At 40.0% G+C, this 19,233-nt stretch overlaps 1 protein-coding gene across 2 annotated transcripts in view; it reads left to right on the forward strand.

Moving 5' to 3' along the window:
- Window positions 1-17,482, forward strand: part of rad21b (RAD21 cohesin complex component b) — a 50,024-nt gene extending 32,542 nt beyond the window's left edge. For both annotated transcript variants that reach the window (XM_072571227.1, XM_072571228.1), the window contains exons 11-14: window positions 234-379; window positions 971-1,126; window positions 3,560-3,643; window positions 16,453-17,482. In XM_072571227.1, the coding sequence (XP_072427328.1) occupies window positions 234-379; window positions 971-1,126; window positions 3,560-3,643; window positions 16,453-16,644 (578 nt within the window). In that variant the 3' untranslated portion in view covers window positions 16,645-17,482. The remainder of the gene's footprint in view (window positions 1-233; window positions 380-970; window positions 1,127-3,559; window positions 3,644-16,452) is intronic.
- Window positions 17,483-19,233: the final 1,751 nt, after the last annotated feature.

A 19,233-nucleotide genomic window follows, 5' to 3' on the forward strand; every position in this document is an offset into this window, starting at 1 on the left:
GTATGCCGGGTCTCTCCCAGCCTATAGTTGTGCCTGTGCTCGTTTGAGTTGCATGGATACAAAAGGATTGTGTTGAGTTTTTTTTAAGCTATATAATTGGGCTTCTCCATCATTTGGGGTTTTTCCCATTTGAAGGAAATGTCACAAGATGGCTTTCATGTGAAATTGAATTTGTTTAACAAAACAAGTGCTTAACTGCGTAAATCAGAATTATCGATGCTTTTGAAATTTAGATGAACCTATCTTGGAAGAGCCTAGTCGTCTACAGGAATCCATATTGGAAAGCAGTAGAACTGCACTAGATGAGTCCATTATGCCCCCACCACAGAGAGTCGTTAAACGTAAATCGAAGGAAATGGAATCTGAACCCACAGTACCTGTGAGTAATTTAAAAAATAATTCTTTAATTCTTGCATTTCACAAATCATTGGTATTTTCATGCACAATGTTAAATAAAATCAAAGTGGTATATTAAGTTTCAAAATGGTAGCTATTATAGCCAGACAGCACACGAATACTTGGATGCCACAAATTATGTCTGCTATATAATGGGTTTTGTTGTCATTAATAGAAGTAGGCACTTGGCTCCTAATTTAAAACTGGAGGTATTCAATAAGATAAGATGAATGTTTGCTACCTTTTCCTTTCTGTCCCTTGGTGAAACAATAACATTAGGCAACACAAATATCTTTGCTTCATGTCAAAATGAAGGAATCATATAGTCTGTCATATGCTGCTGTTGGGAAGTTGTATCCTTTATAATTCTTAAACTTGATCTTGGGCTTCAGTTCAATACGATAATTAAGTATTGCTTTCTCCTCGAGAGAAAAACAGTTTCCTCCTTGGAAAAAAAAGTGACTTATTTTGGCCTCTGGTGTTGCTGGTTGAGTACTGAAACTTTCATTCCTGTTCCTCTAACTCTGTTGGAGTCATGTGTATCTGACATTTTAACTGTTTGTCATTACTGCAGCAAGATGAGCAACAGCAGCCACAGCAGCAAGAACAAGAGCTGCAAATTCCACCAGTAGAGCTTCCTCCAGAGGAACAACTGCACATCACTGACCTTGTCCCAGAACTTGCTGTTCTACCAGAGAAGAAAGAAAAAGATGAAGAAGAGGAAGAGGAGGTGGGGATATAGTTATTTGAGTAATATATTTTTTAACTAGCTATTCTGAGTAAATTGGCTTAAATTATTTTTGCCACAAAACATTTTTAGCAAAATTTGTAGGATGATTTATCCTTTTATTTGTCTTGCCTTATTTTTTTCTGAAGTCATTGATTCACCATCTGATGCTGTGTACAGTTCATGAGTGAATGATGACAGTAAACATCTGAGCTGTTTCACAAAAACAGGTCTGTCCTTTCTGTGCCTACTATCTGCACTTGCTTCAGACGGAAGTCAGATACTAATCAAATACATCTGGCTTGGTGAGGGGGGAAGGGGGAGGTGGGGGTCTCTGTACCGTGATCAATCAATAAACATTCAATCGATCTGGTCCTTTAAGACTTCATATTTTGTTTCACATACGGCCGGGCACAGATTGTTCAGGAACATGGAGGTTAAACATTTCCGTGTTTCTCAGAGGAACTGCGCACATGGCTTTTAAAAAAAAAAGACATTTTCATCCTTTTCTTAAAGAAAGTTACAGGCCATAATCGTATAGTACATTCAGGCAATTACCAATCAATTAACGAAACTTATTGGCAGCATCTCAGCCCAATAATATTTCCTGGAATCACTTTTGTTTTCTAACATTCAAGCCACTCTTATCTCACGAACAGAGTCTTTGCACATGCACTTGAAGGTCAGTTAGGATGTCCAGTAATGTCCTATCTAGTCTCATTATATCTGTGCTGTAAAGGAAGCATTGTCTGCTAGTCTTTGTTGAGACAGCCTGTGGTTAGTTAATTATGTAGCTATAACAGGGTTAAAAAGCCATTTTACACAGCTTTTAGCAGAATTGTCAGTTTGCAGCCTAGAAGCCATTTTGTTGTCATATTTGCATTAAGAAGCCACTTTATTGCCACCTAAGTTAGTAAGAGCACGTTATTAAGTGGTTGTTCCTGATAACAACTAGTTACCTCAACCTGTATTCAGGTTTTAGATTCTCAAGCGCGTAGACATCAAATGAAAATAGATTCCATTCATCTCCAGTCCACTGTTTGTTAATAAGAGTTCATTTAAAGTGTGATGGAGACTTTGCCTAAATGAATGTAACTGGGCATTTGGCTCAAAATGGGAGTTTGATATTGAGGGGGAAAGGTGCTTGTTGCAAAGAGTAAGCTCTGCTGATTGGGGAGTTTGGTGAGGCAGGAAGGAGGCACATTTATTTTTCTTTTGCCCAGTTCATTGAACGAGAAACTGCTGTTTGGGACGTCTTTAACTTGGTGTAAATTAGAAAAAACATTTTTAAAAGATCTATCTATGCTTGGATTTAATAGTAAAACATCAGGAATATAAGAAAGGACTGATATGAATAAAATAAGTAATCCAAAGGAGAATGAAGTTCATGTAACAGAAGTCAAATGGACTGGAATCATGAACCTTAGCAGTGTTCAACCTTGTGCATGAAGTGCTGTCAACTGCAGAAACTTGAGCTCTGGGTTTCTGAGGTTGAGTGGTGCTGTACTGTGGTTTGCTGATAGTGAGTTCAAAGACATGGTCGCACTGCAGCTTTAGGCTCTGGAGGTCAAAAAAGAATGGGTGACAGTCACTCCGAGAAATAGGCAGGTTGTTCACAATAAGATTTCCTTTTTGGAAACTGATAAGGGCACTAGTATCTCAAGGGACTGCAGTCAGAGCTAACGTCCATCTCTGGTATGTATGAACAATATTAAGGCCATAAGTTGGAGGAGCAGCAGGAAGCCATTCAGCCTATTGAGGCTGCTCTGCCATTCAATTAAATTATGACTGATCTGATAAAGCTTAACTCTACCTTCCTGCTTTTCTTCTCCCCATCACTCTTGATTCCCTTACTGATTAAAAATCTGTGTCTTGGCATTAAAACCTTGTTAAATGTTTTGTAGTTAAAAGTAACATTAAAATGGATCTCCAAATTCCTGCAAAATAGTTGAATTTCACAAGTTTGTATATTTTTTGTGTATACTGTGATCACATTTCTAACTAAAATGCAAAATAACAACAGCGTTTTGTTAGCAAAATGCGATTCATTATTGCTAATGAAAAATGGATTTTTCCATTGGCTATCTGACTAGGATCACCAGAGGTGATTTGCACACTTGTGTGGTGCTGAGTGAGAAGAATCTCAATGATGAGCAAAGCAGCCATAAGGGACAAGGAATGATATCAGCAGTAGAATATCAGCACTGAGAATTTTAATGATGAGTGCTAAATTGTCTTTTAATCCATCAAAATATATTTATAGTCCAAGTTCATTTCTGAATAAATATATTTGAAAATTTGAGAAAAATGATTAAAGTCTCAATATTTTATTACATTCTAATTTATGCATAGTCCATTGGATGACATTATGATGATTCCTTATCCATAGTTACTTTGGTTTTACTGTATGTCAATATATTTTGCTATCATTTTTAGGAAGAAGAAACTGTGGGAGGTGACCAGGATCAGGAAGAGAGGCGGTGGAACAAAAGAACCCAGCAAATGCTTCATGGTCTACAGGTAAGATCATTTAAATAATAACTTGTACAGCTCAGTTATGTCAAATTTTATTGTTTCTTACAGATAGCTTCACCTATTTCCTTCAGAGATATATGTGTATGCACTGTGTTTCTAATTCTGTCTATGAGTTGGATTTTACACCAAGTCTTAGGACTACCAGAAGAAAACAAAGGTCAAAATGCAGATTTTACAAAAACTCTTGTGTATGTATTCTGCTAAACTGCTTGACCTTCAAAGGTTAACAAATTTTCAACAAAGGTTCACAACAATTTTTCATTGGATAACATGTTGAGAGTAAAATTAAGCAGACCTTTTGTATTTCAAAAGCAATATATTTCAGAAGTAAGCTACTTATATTTTTATTTTCATTTATATTAAAGTAACGTTCTCCATTTGAGAATTCAATGTCAAAAGTGCACAATACAAATGTTTCATGGAATTTGAAAGCTAGGTTTATTGGAAGTAAGTTAGACAAAATGGGCTGCGTTTCCAGGAGAATTTGATACATCTGCCGTAGCTTTAGTAGAAAGATAAAACAACATTCTAATATTCTGAGAGCCAAGGAAGTTAAGGCAATATTAAGGTGAAAGAAAAGGCAGATAAGGAGATGTAAGTTTATGATAGCTTTGAAGACTGGAATAAAATCAAAATCCAGCAAAAGGAGACAAAACAATAATAGAGAGTAAATAAACTTGAAGGGAAAACTTGCGAAGGATATAAAAACTGACAGTAAAATAACAATGAAATGGTAAAGGGGTTGAAATAGGTGTTTTGCATCAGTTTTTAAGGTGGAAGATACTTCGAACATCCCATTAATATGAAAGAATACCAGGTAGGAATTAAGTGCTACCACCAGAGATGTCTTATTAGACAGACTAAAAGTACTAAAAACAGGTAAGCTCATTGGGCCTGATAGCTTTCATGTTAGGATCCTGAAAGAAGTAGCTTCAGAGATAGTGTTTGTGCTGATTGTAATTTTCAAAAAATCTTTGGGTTCTGGAGAAGTGCTGGAGGAGCACAACCCCCTCTTTTCCCCCCCCCCCCCCCCAAACCCCTTCCATTTATCTCTCAGCCCTGGCCCACAAGCCTCATTCCTGACAAATGACTTATGCCTGAAATGTTGATTCTCCTACTCTTCGGATGCTGCCTGACCTGCTGTGCTTTCCCAGCAGCACACACTCTACTCAGAGATACACAGTATGGAAACAGACCCTTTGGTCTAGTTTGTCCATGCCAACTACATATCTTCACCTAATTTAGTCCTATTTACCAGCATTTGGCACATATCCCTCCAAACCTTTCCTATTCCTATACCTATCTGTATGCCTTTTAAATGTTGTAGTTGTGCAGCTTCCACCACTTCCTCTGGCAGCTCATTCCATTCATGCATCATTGCATGAAAAAGTTGTCCCTTTCATCCCTTTTAAATCTTTCTCCTCTCACCTTAAACCTATCCCCTCTAGTTCTGGACTCCTACAACCCGAGGAAAAGACATTGTTTATATACCCTATATATTCCCCTCATGATTTTATAGACCTCTATAAGGTTACCCCATAACCTTTGATGCTCCAGACAAAATAACCCCAGTCTTTTCAGCCTCTCCCTATAGCTCAAATTCTCCAGGCCTGGCAACATCTTTTCTTAAACTTTTCATGTTTCACAACATCCTTCCTATAATGGTGAGACCAGAATTGCATGCAATATTCCAGTTGTGGCCTAACCAATGACCTGTATAGCTTGACCTCGCCACTCCTATACTCAATGCACTGACCAATAATGGAAAGCATACTGAAGGTATATCTTCATAACTTATCTACCTTTGACTCCATTTTCCAGGAACTATGAACTTGCACTCAAGGTCTCTTTGTTTAGCAGTAACCCCCAGCACTTTACCATTACCTATCCACAATGCAGCACCTCACATTTATTGAACTTAAACTCCATCTGCTACTCCTCAGCCCATTGGCTTATCTGATCAAGATCCCATTGTTCTCTGAGGTAACCTTTTTCGTTGTCCACTACACCTCCAATTTTGATTTCATCTGCAAACTCACTAACTGTACTTCCTATGTTCACATCCAATCATTATAAATAACGAAGAGCAGCAGACCCAATACTGATCCTTGTGGCACACTGCTGGCCACAGGCTGCCAGTCTAAGTGATCCTCCACTGTCTTCTATCTTTGAATCAGCTCTGTATCTAAATAGCTAATTCTCCTTCTATTCTGTGTGACCTAACCTTGCTAACTAGTCTGTGGTGAGGAACCTTGTCGAAGGGCTTTCTGAAGTCCAAATAGATCACGCCCACTGCTCTGCCCTCGCAATCCCCTTTGTTACTTCTAACACCTTGCCTGTAGCTATTGAGGATGCAAATATCTCACCAAAGGGCCCAGCAATCTCTTACCTAGCTTCTCAGAGTTCTAGGGTTTGGAATTAATTATTAAAGAAGCAATAGCAGCACATTTAGAAAACCATAATTAAATCAAGTCGAGTCTGCATGGCTTTGTGAAAGGGGAATCATATCTGACTAATTTATTAGAGTTTTTCAAGGAAGTCTCAACCGGAATAGAGGGGAACCAATAAATGTATTGTATTTGGGCTTCCTGAAAGCATTTGACAAGGTACTTCATAAAAGGTTAAGTTATAAGGTGAGAGCGGATGGTGTTGGGGGTAATATATTCGCATTGATGGAGAATTGGCTAAAGAGCAGGAAACAGCAAGTGAAGATAATTACTATTTTGCCAAGTTGGCAATCTGTAACCAGTAGAGTTGCACATGGATCATTGCAGAGCCAGTTCAGGAATTGATTATTAGATTGAGTGGGGAGGAATAGGTCAATTGCCCCTTCAAGATTGCTCCAGCATTCATTCAGATCTTGGCTGATCTGATGGTAACCTCATCTCCGCTTTCCTTTCTGCCTCCATTGTCAGTTCCTCCCTTACAGATAAAAATCTGCCTAACTCGCTCTTGAATATATTCAATGACCATCTCCCCACACCCACCGCCATATTTCTGAGTTTAAAAAATTCTAAAGGTTAACAACCTCCTCAGAAAAGAAATTACTTCTCCTCATTGTCGCAAATTAAATCTCTTAATTCATTAGAAACTCCCCAAAGAGGAAAAATGTCCTCTCTGCAATTTCACAATCCAGCTCCTTCAGAATCTTTTTATATTTGTGTAAGATTGTAGTTTAGAAGAATGAGAGACAATGAGTAAAAACCTAATCTTCTCAACCATCCTGACATAACAATCCCATCCTCCCACAAAGGAACTTTCAGTGATTGGCTTCCAATGCAAGTGTATCCTTCCTTAAAATTGGCTGTAGTGGTAATGTTCCTTTTTCTAAGTCAGGAGGCCTACATCCATTCTGTTTGGAGATTTTATTTAACATTAAAATGATTATCTGTTCTTCAATAAAGAGACACTTTATTGTCTACAGTATTCTTGGTGTTGTCTCACCAACGACCGGTGCAATATAGCAGGATTTCCCTACTATAATGCTGTGCTCCTCCTTTCAATGAAGGGCAACATATAATTTTCCTTCCTAATTATTTGTACCTGTGTGGTAATTGACTCAGGTGCCGGACATCTCTGCACAGCGCATTCTCCAACGTTCTCCATGTAAATGTTATTCTGAGACTGTTAAGATATAGGGGCAGAAGTAGGCTGTTTAGCCCATCAAGTCTGCTCCACTATTGCTCCACCATGTGATCATAGCTGACCTAGTTAAAAATCACAAAACACCAGGTTACAGTCCAACAGGTTTAATTGGAAGCACTAGCTTTTGGAGCACTGCTCCTTCATCAGGTGATTGTGGAGTACACCATTGCAAGACACAGAATTTATAGTAGAAGTTTTACAGTGCTTCCAACGAAACCTGTTGGACTATAACCTGGTGTTGTGTGATTTTTAACTTTGTACACCCCAGTCCAACACCGGCATCTCCAAATCATAGCTGACCTAATAATCCTCAATGCCACTTTTCTATCTTTTTCCCACAGTCCTTGATTCCCTTAAAGGTTAAAAGTCTGTCCGTCTCAACTTTGAATACACTTTATGACCCTGTCGAGGTATAGCCCCTTGTGTTAAGCATTCCACAGATTCATTACCCTCTTAGAGAGGAAATTCCTCTTCATCTCTGTTTAAATGTGCAACCCTTTATTCTGAGATTAGGCCCTGAGGTCCTCTAATCTCCCACAAGAGAAACAACTTTTCTGCATCTACCCTTTCAATCTAGAATCTTTAATATGTCACCTTTCAAACATCTAAACCTCAATGAGTGTGGGCCCAACCCACTCACCCTCTCCTTGTAAGACAGCCCCTCCACGTATGAACAGTTTAGTGAACCTTCTCTGGACTGCTTCCAGTGCTAGTATTCCTTAAATAAGGGCCCATAACTGTTTAAAGTGTTCCAGCAGTGACCTGACTAATGCCTTGTACCAGTTGATTAAGACCTCCTTATATTTCTACTCCATTCCCTTTGGAATTCAAGCCAACCTGGTTTGAACTTGTATTTGCCTTCCCTGTTACCTGCTGAACCTGTATGTGAGCTTTCTTTGTGAATTATGCATAATTGTCCACATCTCTATCTGCTTTAGCTTTCTGAAGTCTTTTTCCATTGAACTAATATTCAGCTCCTATATTCTTCCTGCCAAAATGCATAACTTCAAATTTTCCCTGACCTACTTGCTTTATCTGTCTGTATCACTCTACAGACTCTTCATGCCCATTTTTGTCATCTGCAAACTTAGCTGTGGTGCGTACATTTTCCTCATCCATGTCATAATATATATAGTAAATATTCTGCTTTTACTTAACCCCCAATTGAAATCCCTTTGCAGACTGAATCGTCCACACAACTTGCTTTCCTGCTTTGTATCATACACAATTTTGGCTACAATATACTCTGTCCCTCTATTCAAGTAATTAATATAGTTTGTAAATATTTGATTGAGTCAGCAGCAGTCTGCGTCCATGTGCAACAAGTCCTGGATAGCATTCTGGTTTGAACTGGTTAACGGCAAATAACATTCATCTTTCTTAAGTGCCAAGCATGGACTATTTCCAACAAAGGAGAGCTAATTACCTTACTGCCATTCAATGGCCGAATCCCAGTGTTAGCATTCTGGGGGACGGGAGTTGTACAATTGACCAGAAGTTGAATTGGAACAGACATATGTGGCTATTAGAGCAGCTCAAATACTGGGAATTCTCTGAGTAACTGCTCTTCCAACTTCCCAAAGCCTGTTCACCATCTGCATGGCACAAGTAAGGAATGTGTTGGAATATTCTCCACTTTATTGGATGAATGCATCTCCACCAACACTCGAAGCTTGACCCCAGGCTTGATTGATACCCCATCCAGCACCTCAACATTTACTTCCTTCACCACTCACACACTGTGTGTACTATCTACAAGAATGCATTACAGCAGTTTCAACTGACAGAATCGTCTAAATCTACCACTACCACCTGGAATGTAAAGGGCATCGTGCACGTTAGAATACCACCAACTGCAAGTTGCCAACGCAAGTCTTTCAACATCCTGGAACTGCACTGCAATTCCTTCACTGTCAGTGGGTCAAAATCTTGGAAATCCCACCCCAACAGTGGTGTGAGTGTACCTGTACTAGAGGCTGCCGTGGGTCAAGAATGTCATTTACCATTATATTTCCAGGGCAGTTGGAGATGGGCAATAAATGTTGCCCAAGCCAGTGATATTCATTTCCCAGGAATGCAGAAAAAAAACTTGTTCAAAATCTTTGCTTCCTTGTCTTGCATTATTAATTCCCTAGTCTCATTTTCTCAATATTCCCATTATTTGCTCCCCCTTTTATGTTCTTCTAGAAGCTCTGCTATTTTCTTACAGGTTCACACTCATTCTAATTGTTGTGTCTTTCTGGTCTTCTCAGTCATCTTTTGATTTCTAAAGTTTTCTGAAGCTCTTGGCATACCTGTGATCCTCACAGTATTGTATGCCTTTGCTTACAATTTGATATTATCCCTAACTTAACCAAACGTTGTTCGGTCTTTATTATATGTTTCATTTAAAATAATTCTGTATGAGGGGTATGAAATCATTCCTTAAGTTGTCTGTTGCTATCACGAAAAAGGTGATTTATTGTCCCATGTATTTTGTAGTGAAATACAACTAAATACAGTGAAAAGCTTTCATTTTGTAGCTATAATCCGAGGCCATTTTGATTGTTTTAAACTAAGAGAAAATGAAAAGATATAGTTTAAAAAGAAGTCCCTTTATGTATGAGTTCTCAGCTGGCTCAGAACCACCACTGCTTTACCAGACACAGCTAACATCAGATGCCATCTTTCGCCACTGGGCTGATTCACCTTTGACACTGCCCTGACCAGTATTGGATACTGTCGCCACAGTTGATGTTGCCGTGGTGCACTCCTGCCACTGCTTTGCTACCATGAGCACTGGACCCAGCTAACGACAAAGTAATCAGTCTTCAGGCACTGCTGGGTCTATCTTGTTGATGTCACCTCAGAGCTCGCTCTCCCCTTCGTGCTGGGCTCCATGAGTCCTGCAATAATGGAAGGAGCTGACTGTTGCCACCACTGCCACGCATGCTCGGAAGGTTGGGCATGCTCTTACTCTGCTGAAGATGCCAAGAAAGGTTTCAAAAGAGAGTAAAAAGAGATAAGAAAGAAAAAAGAGTAGAAGTGAAAAGAGAAAGAAAAGTAACAATGAAAGCAGCTGGAAGTGGACAAGTCCCAGACCAGATCACATGTTGTGCTGCTACTCCGAGGCCATTTTCGCAAATAACACGTTACCAGGTTCAAAATTGTCCATTAGCTTGGCTGAGAAATTATCCTGAATCCACACTGAACTCATAGTCAAAACTCTATGCCAGTTTGATTTAACCAATCTGTATGATGATTAAAACCTTTCATGTATCTAGCAGTGCCTTAATTATCAAACATCCTATTTCTTGATTTGTACTCAGCACAATTGTCAGACAACCTGTAAATACTCCATCAGTGACTTATTTTCTTTGCGATTTTTGATATCCATTTGGCTGAGTTCATCCCTACGCATAGACTTGCCCCATCTCGTTTTCCTCCTTCGTTGTCCTTTCAAAATGTCAGATGCCTTTTGAATATCACCTTCCTGCCTTGCTCATTTTGTAACCATGATAGTTATCTTTGATCCATTCTGTTTACCGTATTCTCTGACTTTGATCTAATTTGCTGGTGCATTCTGTTCCTTCCTGTCGCTTTCAGATTACCACTATCCTTCACTTCCCTTGATCTTTTTAATTAATGTCTTAAATCTCTTTCGCCCTGCCATCACCACCTGCAGATGTTCAGCTTAAAAGCCTCATGGCTGTACAGATATTGGTTAGGCCGTTTTTGGAATACTGTATGCAGTTCTGGTCTCCCTCCTATTGGAGGGATGTTGTGAAACTTGAAAGGGTTCAGAAAAGATTTGCAAGGATGTTGCCAGGGTTAGAGGATTTGAACCGGCTGTTTTCTCTGGAACATCAAAAACTGAGGGTTAACCTTTTATAGAGGTTTATAAAATCCTGAGGGGCATGGATAGGGTAAATAGACAAGGTCTTTTCTCTGGTGTGGGGAAGTCCAAAACTAGAGGGCACAGGGGAAAAATGTAAAAAAGACCTAAGGGCCAATGTTTTCATGCAGAACGTGGTGGGCGTATGGAATGAGCTGCCAGAGGAGGTGTTGGAGGCTGGTACAATTACAACATTTAAAAGGCGTCTGAATGGGTATATGAATAATAAGGGTTTGTTATGGGCCAAGTGTTGGCAAATGGGACTAGATTAGGTGAGAATATCTGGTCAAAATGAACGAGTTGGACTGAAGAGTCTGGTTGTGTATTATACATCTCTGTAACTCTAAGTCCTAGTTGTTCATTTTGCTAGACAATGGGACACTTCAAGAAAAACTTGTCCAAGTGAAACAGGTTCTTTTTTTCCACTCCTGTTCCAGAGCCCCATAAATTGAAACTCTTATGTTTCATATACCAAACTTTAAGTTACACATTCAGCTTTGATCTTATACCAATTTGCTCTTGATTTGAGTAGTAATCCAGAGATCATTCTCCTCTTCATGATCATGTCTTGACAATTTAAACTACTGCAGTTCAGAAAGAACTCAACAATTGATCACCGATATTGTTGGCCCCCACATGGACTGTGAAAAACTGCATCCCTCTCATTCTACATTTCTTTCCAGTTATGGAGTCATAGAGATGTACAGCATAGAAACAGACCCTTCGGTCCAACCTGTCCATGCCAACCGATATCCCAACCCAATCTAGTCCCATCTGCCAGCATCCGGCCCATATCCCCTCCAAGCATTTCCTATTCATATACCCATCCAAATGCCTCGTAAATGTTGCAATTGTACCAGCCTCCACCACATCCTCTGGCAGCTCATTCCATACATGTACCACCCTCTGCATGAAAGAGTTACCCCTCATGCTTCTCTTATATCTTTCCCCTCTCACCCTAAACCTAAACCCTCTAGTTTTGGACTCCCCAACCCCATGGAAAAGACTTTGTCTATTTATCCTATCCATGCCCTCATAATCTTGTAAACCTCTATAAGGTCACCCCTCAGTTTACGACGCTGCAGGGAAAACAGTCCCAGCCTGCTCAGCCTCTCCCTATAGCTCAAATCCTCCAACCCTGGCAACATCCTTGTAAATCTTTTCTGAACCCTTTCAAGTTTCACAACATCTTTCCGGTAGGAAGGAGATCAGAATTGCATGCAATATTCCAACAGTGGCCTAACCAATGTCCTGTACAGCCGCAACATGACCTCCCAACTCCTGTACTCAATACTCTGACAAATAAAGGAAAGCATACCAAACGCCACCTTCACTATCCTATCTTCCTGCGACTCCACTTTCAAGGAGCTATGAACTTGCACTCCAAGGATCTTACCATTAAGTGTATAAGTCCTGCTAAGATGTGCTTTCCCAAAATGCAGCACCTCGCATTTATTTGAATATAACTCCATCTGTCACTTCTCAGCCCATTGGCCCATGTGATCAAGACCCCGTTGGAATCTGAGGATTTATCCTTGTGTCTGGCACCAGGCAACATAGTCTTAGTGTGACCTGTGTCCTCAGCTAGAGACAAATATCCCCTAATTATACTGTTCCCTATTGCAAATACTGATGGCAGAATTCCTTTTACTGTTTAATGCCAAGTTAAATGGTTTCCTGTTTGACTATTCTCTAGTCAGTTTACTCATCTTCCCTGCAGACCCTTAGTTTGTCTACAGGGGATGCAACAGTTTCAAACTTATTTGGAAATTGCAAAGGCTTAAGCTCCTCCAGTGTTACTTTCTAGATCCCCATGCTCCCTTACTAGTAGTCGCCACCATTTGTTCCTAACCACAGACAAATCTGAAGTTCCTGATCAATGGGGTGTGACTGACTTCTGCAACAAGTGTGTAGGTAACTTTCTACCTCTTTCATGCGTTGTCAGTGTTTGAAGCTCATCAACTTGGAGCCAAAAGTCCTCAAGTTGTAGCCACTTACTGAATGTGTGGTTTTGTGAATCCTGTTGCTGTTCACCAGCTCCCACATGTTGCAGCTGCAGCACATCTCTGTTGTATTTTGTTTTACTAATTAGGGCTTCAAGTCTTGAAAACCACTCACTTGTTATATGTGCTTATATTACATAGTTTTACTGATGCTCAGTAAATTCAACACAGTACTACATCTCTGCTCCTGTTTTGAACTATTGTCAGTTTAAATAAAGAAAAGTGTAAAACACACCAACCAATCACCTGCCTGTTCGCTGAATTATTGCCTAATCTGTCTAGTGGACCTGTGGTCTCATGTTTCTCACACACACTCTCAGATCACTCCTTGTCTTGTAAAGGACCAGTTCAGGACTCTCTCCAAGCTACACTTTGTTGAGCTAGCAAAAGTTACCTTTAACTGTAACATTAAACAAAAACAGGAGGTGTGTTAAATGCTAACTACAAAATTTGACTTGGTTTTAGAAAGCGATCAACCTTTTAAAGGATCTGGAATTCCCAATTAGCAAATTCCTGACTTAGATACTGTTTTAGAGAGAGTTCCAAGAGGAGTCTGGAGTCCTGGGTTCAGCAGCACAAATTGATCTTTTATTCAGAGGTCCTAACCAATGGAAGAGGTCTTTGGAGGCAGTCTCCAAGGCACTCTAACAGTCACAGTCAAATACAGTACATGTATATATTCTCATGTTGCAATAGCCACATGCCACATTGATCTCATCAGTTTAGTAGATTAACAACACTAAAAATTACCATTTACTTTCAACAAACAACATTGACCTATACCTTTACTCTGATCTCGTCACACTTTTTGACACAAGTTCTAACAGTATGGTGCTGGAAAAGCAGAGCCGGGTCAGGCAGCATCCACAGAGCAAGAGAGTTGACATTTCCAGCATAAGGTGGTCATCAGGAATGTGAGGGGGAATGTCCTTGTTATGATTGGAGGGGTGGGGTTCAAGGGCTGAGGTGTGGGAAGTGGAAGAGATGTGCTGAAGGGCATTGTTGGCCACATGTGAGGGAAAACTACAGTCCTTGAAGCAGGAGGCCATCTGGGATGTTCTGGAGTGGAAATGGTACTCCTGGGAGCAGATGCAGAGGAATTGGGAGTAAAGGATAGCATTTTTGGTTGCGGCTGGGTGGGAGGAGGTGTACTCCAGGTCGCTGTGGGAGCCTGTATATTTGAAGTAGATGTCCATGTTGAGTCGGTCACTGTAAATGGAGAGGTCCAGGGAGGAGAGGGAGGTGTCCGAGAGGGTTCGAGTGAACTTGAGGTCCGGGTGGGAGGTGTTCACGAAGTTGATGAATGGTTTAACCTCCTTGTGGGAGCACGAGGTGGTGCAGATACAGACATCGATATAGCAGAGCAAAAGGTGGGGAATGGTGCAGGTGTGGCTGCGGACGATACTTTTCCATGTACCCGACGAAGAGGCAAGATATCTAGGGCCCATGCAGGTGCCAATGGCTACCCCTTTTACACCTCTTGTGGTGGCAAAAGAAGATGCCGGGAATGGAGGCTGGGGAGCTGTGGACCTAATGAGGAAGTTGCGGAGGGAATGGTCTCTGCAGGACGCTGAAAGGGGTGGGGAAGGAAATTTGAATAATTTTACCAATTTTTTGATCTCCCCTTGCCCCACCTTATCCCAGATCCAACCCTCCAACTTGGCACTGCCCTACTTATCCATCCTCCTTTCCACCCCTCTGCTCCACCCTCCACTCTGACCTATCACTATCACCCCCCACCTTCATCTACCGATCACATTCTCTCAGCCACCTTGGGCCCCCGCACCCCCCATCCCCCCACCCCCCACATTCCCGGTGAAGGGCTTATGCTCAAAACATCGACTCTGCTGTTCCGCTGATGCTGCCTGACCAGCTGTGCTTTTCCAGCAGCACACCTTTTGACTCTGATCTCCAGCATCTGCAGTCCTCACGTTCTCCCTATTAGAATTCGTGTAACCTTGTGACTGCTCGAAGCAATCATCTAATACTATTGCACCAATGGTCACTTTGATCTCATCATAGTTGTCTGTTGTTTGGTCTTTGGAGTTTCTGATACTTCCTGTGTGTGTGTAAATGTGACTAACTGCAGATAACCTTTGTTCCCAACTGCTGACCATTCTTTCTGTACTGACGTTGGGCCAAATTGCACGAGTTTGCACTACTTATCTGGAAACATCGTACTTCTTGCAGAAGTAACTCTCCTCAGCCTGTTTCTTACCAACATGTTTATTTCACTGTGCCACACTAAGCTTTAATCCTGCTTCCACATGGTTTTCATTTCCAGGTGTGGTCTTGTGTTTCCACGGCATTGAGCTAGCTTCTGTGCTCTCTCTCCAGTATGGGAATAGGCAGAAGGTGTGAGTTTACTGGGAAGTCTACCCTGCATGCAGGGGGAATGTCTGGTACTCTGTACTTGGCAAGTATGCTAATGCTTGATAATATTTATAACTTATCCCAGTGCTCTTACCTGTAGATAAGGAGGTAAGACAAGTATTGATATCACTGTATGGTACCTTTTTCACATCTAAAGTTGAACTTGCATATTGATTGACGGCAGTGTCTGAATTATATAAAAGTCTGTGTGACTGAAAAAGTCCTGAGTCTTTGTATGAGCTGCCCCCATGATGTCACTGAGAAAATCACAGACAAATATAGTATTAGAGTTAGGATTTTCAATTTGTTTTTAAGCTGACCAGGGACAGTGCAACACTAATAACTACAGAGGAACTTCAATTATCCTAATTTTGGACCATCTGGACAACATTGCAAGGTCCCAATGCTTGACTAAACTGCGTTATCCGAACAATCGATTGTCCAAACAAAATACTCCCCGCGTGTGGCGTTTGGATATACGAGGTTCTTCTGTATACTGTAAACCTAGAAATCTGCCTCCCCCAACAACAGTATATTTTATTAAGTCTTGAGGTTCTAGAGCAACTGTCTGATAAATCCGTAATTGTAGCTTTTGTTTTCTGAATTTGCATGCTAAGTTTCATGTCAATTCTGGAGGAAACCAGGTGACTATGTGGATAATGTGTCTAAAATTTTTTACAAAATTGAACATGGAACAAAAATTGAAATATTCCATAATTAAACAAACCTCTGCCCTTTCTACTTTATCTTTAAAACCTATCATGACCAAGCTTTTCCCCACCTTTGTGTTTTTCTCTTGTATTACAAATGCTCCTTTCATGCAGCTTTGTATCTTCAACGCACAAACAATCTGTTTAAGTTTAGGGTATGCTTTCATTGTATTTACTTTTTTTTTTCAGAGAGCTCTGGCTAAAACGGGAGCCGAATCTATTAGCCTGGCAGATTTATGTCGAAAAAACAACCGGAAACAAGCAGCTGCAAAATTCTACAGTTTTTTGGTACTTAAAAAGCAACAGGCAATTGAGCTTACGCAGACTGAGCCTTACAGCGACATTATTGCAACTCCAGGACCAAGATTCAACATTGTCTGATCTGATTAATCTTGAATAACTAGTGTGTATTCACTAGATATGTATTGCCCCATAAGGGGATCTGAGACCATACAATACTTTAAATTGGTTTTAATGTATATTGAGTTAAAAGATTATTTTGGACAGAAAGACTCTTAAATTTTTTGGAATTAGGTGTGCTATTCCAGTGTTTATGGTAAATACAAGTAACTCACACTCCTTGACAGGTTTTATACTGAATCATGATTGGAGAAATGCATAATGTTTCAGGTATATTATGAATACATTTCTGTGCAGACATAATTATGGCTTTGTTGATTGCATTATTCATAAATGATACCTGTGTCATGCCACTGCTGCTGGTAAACTCTCAAAATGTTGGTTGATGAATTTTATATGTCTACAACACAGTAGTAGAGAAGTTGATATTCAACACTTGCACTTAATTTAACTTTTAGATTTGTGTGCTGGTTCCTCTACGTTGACATACTTTCATAACAGTCTACCAGTATGCCCATTGTCCACTGGAATTACAAACTATCTGTTAAAATGCAACCAAGGATATATGAAATATTAATTTTAAATACATACTCATAATTTTAGGATGCTTTAACAGTCTGGAGTGTTACAATGCTGTTTTAAACATAATGTGCCTGTAAGCTTATATTCTCTTTTTGTATAAAATGTGTAGATAATTTTTAATGAATGTTTAATTATGGAAAAGGTGAAAGCTTTCATTTTAAGCAGCATTTTGCTTATGCTACTGAGTCTCTAGTTTGTTGCTTAATTAGGTCATTAAATGTTGCTGAACAGTGATGCTGTTATACATAACTTTTCTAATAAAATACTTGTTACAATATGAATGTTTTTTGTTTCTTGAAACAACAAGTTTTAGTCAACTGACTTGTGTTCATATCATGAAAATGCTATCATCATATCTTAGCTCTTTGCACGGTAACCATTCTTGATGAGACATGACCATTTTTTTAGACTAACTTATGGGGAAATGGAGTTTCCATTAATAATTTGAGCAGTTTTGAGTCCGACAGTTGGGAACTTGGAAAGAGATAAAGAAATGATTTCAAGTATATGTACCTAAAACAAACATGACCAGCATGTTTTAGATGAGATATTTTCAGTTACTGCTGCCATTTCCAGTAATTTTATGTAACATGCAGTGTTCAGCATTTAAAGGAAAAACATTAAAACAATGTGTTTTATGTGGAATTTTATATTTTGATCTTAACATTTATTTAAGAACAATGCTTCACATAGTCACTGTAATCAATGACTTGTCTTCAAGTAGGCTGCTAACATTCAATCAAAATATTAGAGAATTGGATTGTTGTCTAAAAAGGAAGACTGCATATTATTCCTTTTCAATTAACTGTGTAATTCCCCTTTGAATACCTTGATTAATCCTGCCTCCACCAAGCTATCTTGCATTGTCTATTACACCAAAGCCACTCATTACCAGCATTCTTAAGTTGTGCAGAGGAGGTTCCACACACACCAATCGATGTGGCAATGCTTTGACATATGCTTCCCAAAGCTGCTGCTCTGCTCAGAGGTCCATGTGGCAGAAACAAATTAGATAGAACATCGCTTGCTATGTGAGAAAGTTTTACCTCTGTTCACTTTCTTTTGTTTAATTGTTTTAAATCTAGATCTAGATTCTCTGGTTCTTTGTTTGGTTTCTCTATATATTAATGATTTGGATGAGGGAAAAAATGTAACTTCTCAAAGTTTGCAGATGATATCAAATTGGATGGGAGGGTGAACTCTGACAAGGCTACAGATCTGGACAGATTGGGTGAGAGGGCAAATCCATGGCAGATGCAGTTCAATTTGGATAAATGTGAAGTTATTCACTTAGGAAACAAAATCAAGAATGCAGATTACTACTTGAATGGCTGTACATGAGGATAGGGGTGTGTGTAGCGGAACCTGGGTGGCTTTGTGCACTAGTTCGTGAAGGTAGGCTTGCAGACGCAGCAAGTGGTAAAGAAGACAGATGGTATGTTGGCCTTCATCATGTGAAATTTTGAGTACAGGAGCAGGAATGTGTTCAGGTGAGACCACACCTGGAATATTGCATACAGTTTTAGTTTCCTTTTCTGAGGAAGGATGCTCTTGCTGTTGAGGGAGTGCAATGAAGGCTGATTCCAGCAATAGTGGGATTGATGTACGAGGAGAGATTGACTAGATTAGGATTGTTTTTGCTGGAATTGAGATGAATTAGAGGGGGAATCTCAGAGACTTAAAATTCTAGCAGGATCAGACAGACTAGGTGCAGGAAGGATCCTAATGGTGGGTGCATCCAGAACCAGGAGTCATAGTCTGAGGATTCAGGGTGGACTATTTAAGACAGATGAGGAGATAGTTCTTCATGCAAAAAGTAGTGAGCCTGTAGTTTTCATTACCACAGGAAGTAGTTGATGCCAAAATATTTAATGTATTCTAGACGTGACTAGATATAGCACTTGGGGCAAAAGGGGTTGAAAGTTATGGGGAGAAAGTCGGATTATTGAGTACGACGATCAGTCATCATCGTGTTGAATGGCAGGGCAGGCTCTCAGTGCCGAATGGCCTCCTGCTTCACCATTCCAT

The sequence above is a fragment of the Chiloscyllium punctatum genome, chromosome 5, assembly GCF_047496795.1.
Source record: "Chiloscyllium punctatum isolate Juve2018m chromosome 5, sChiPun1.3, whole genome shotgun sequence".
Taxonomy (NCBI): Eukaryota; Metazoa; Chordata; class Chondrichthyes; order Orectolobiformes; family Hemiscylliidae; genus Chiloscyllium; species Chiloscyllium punctatum.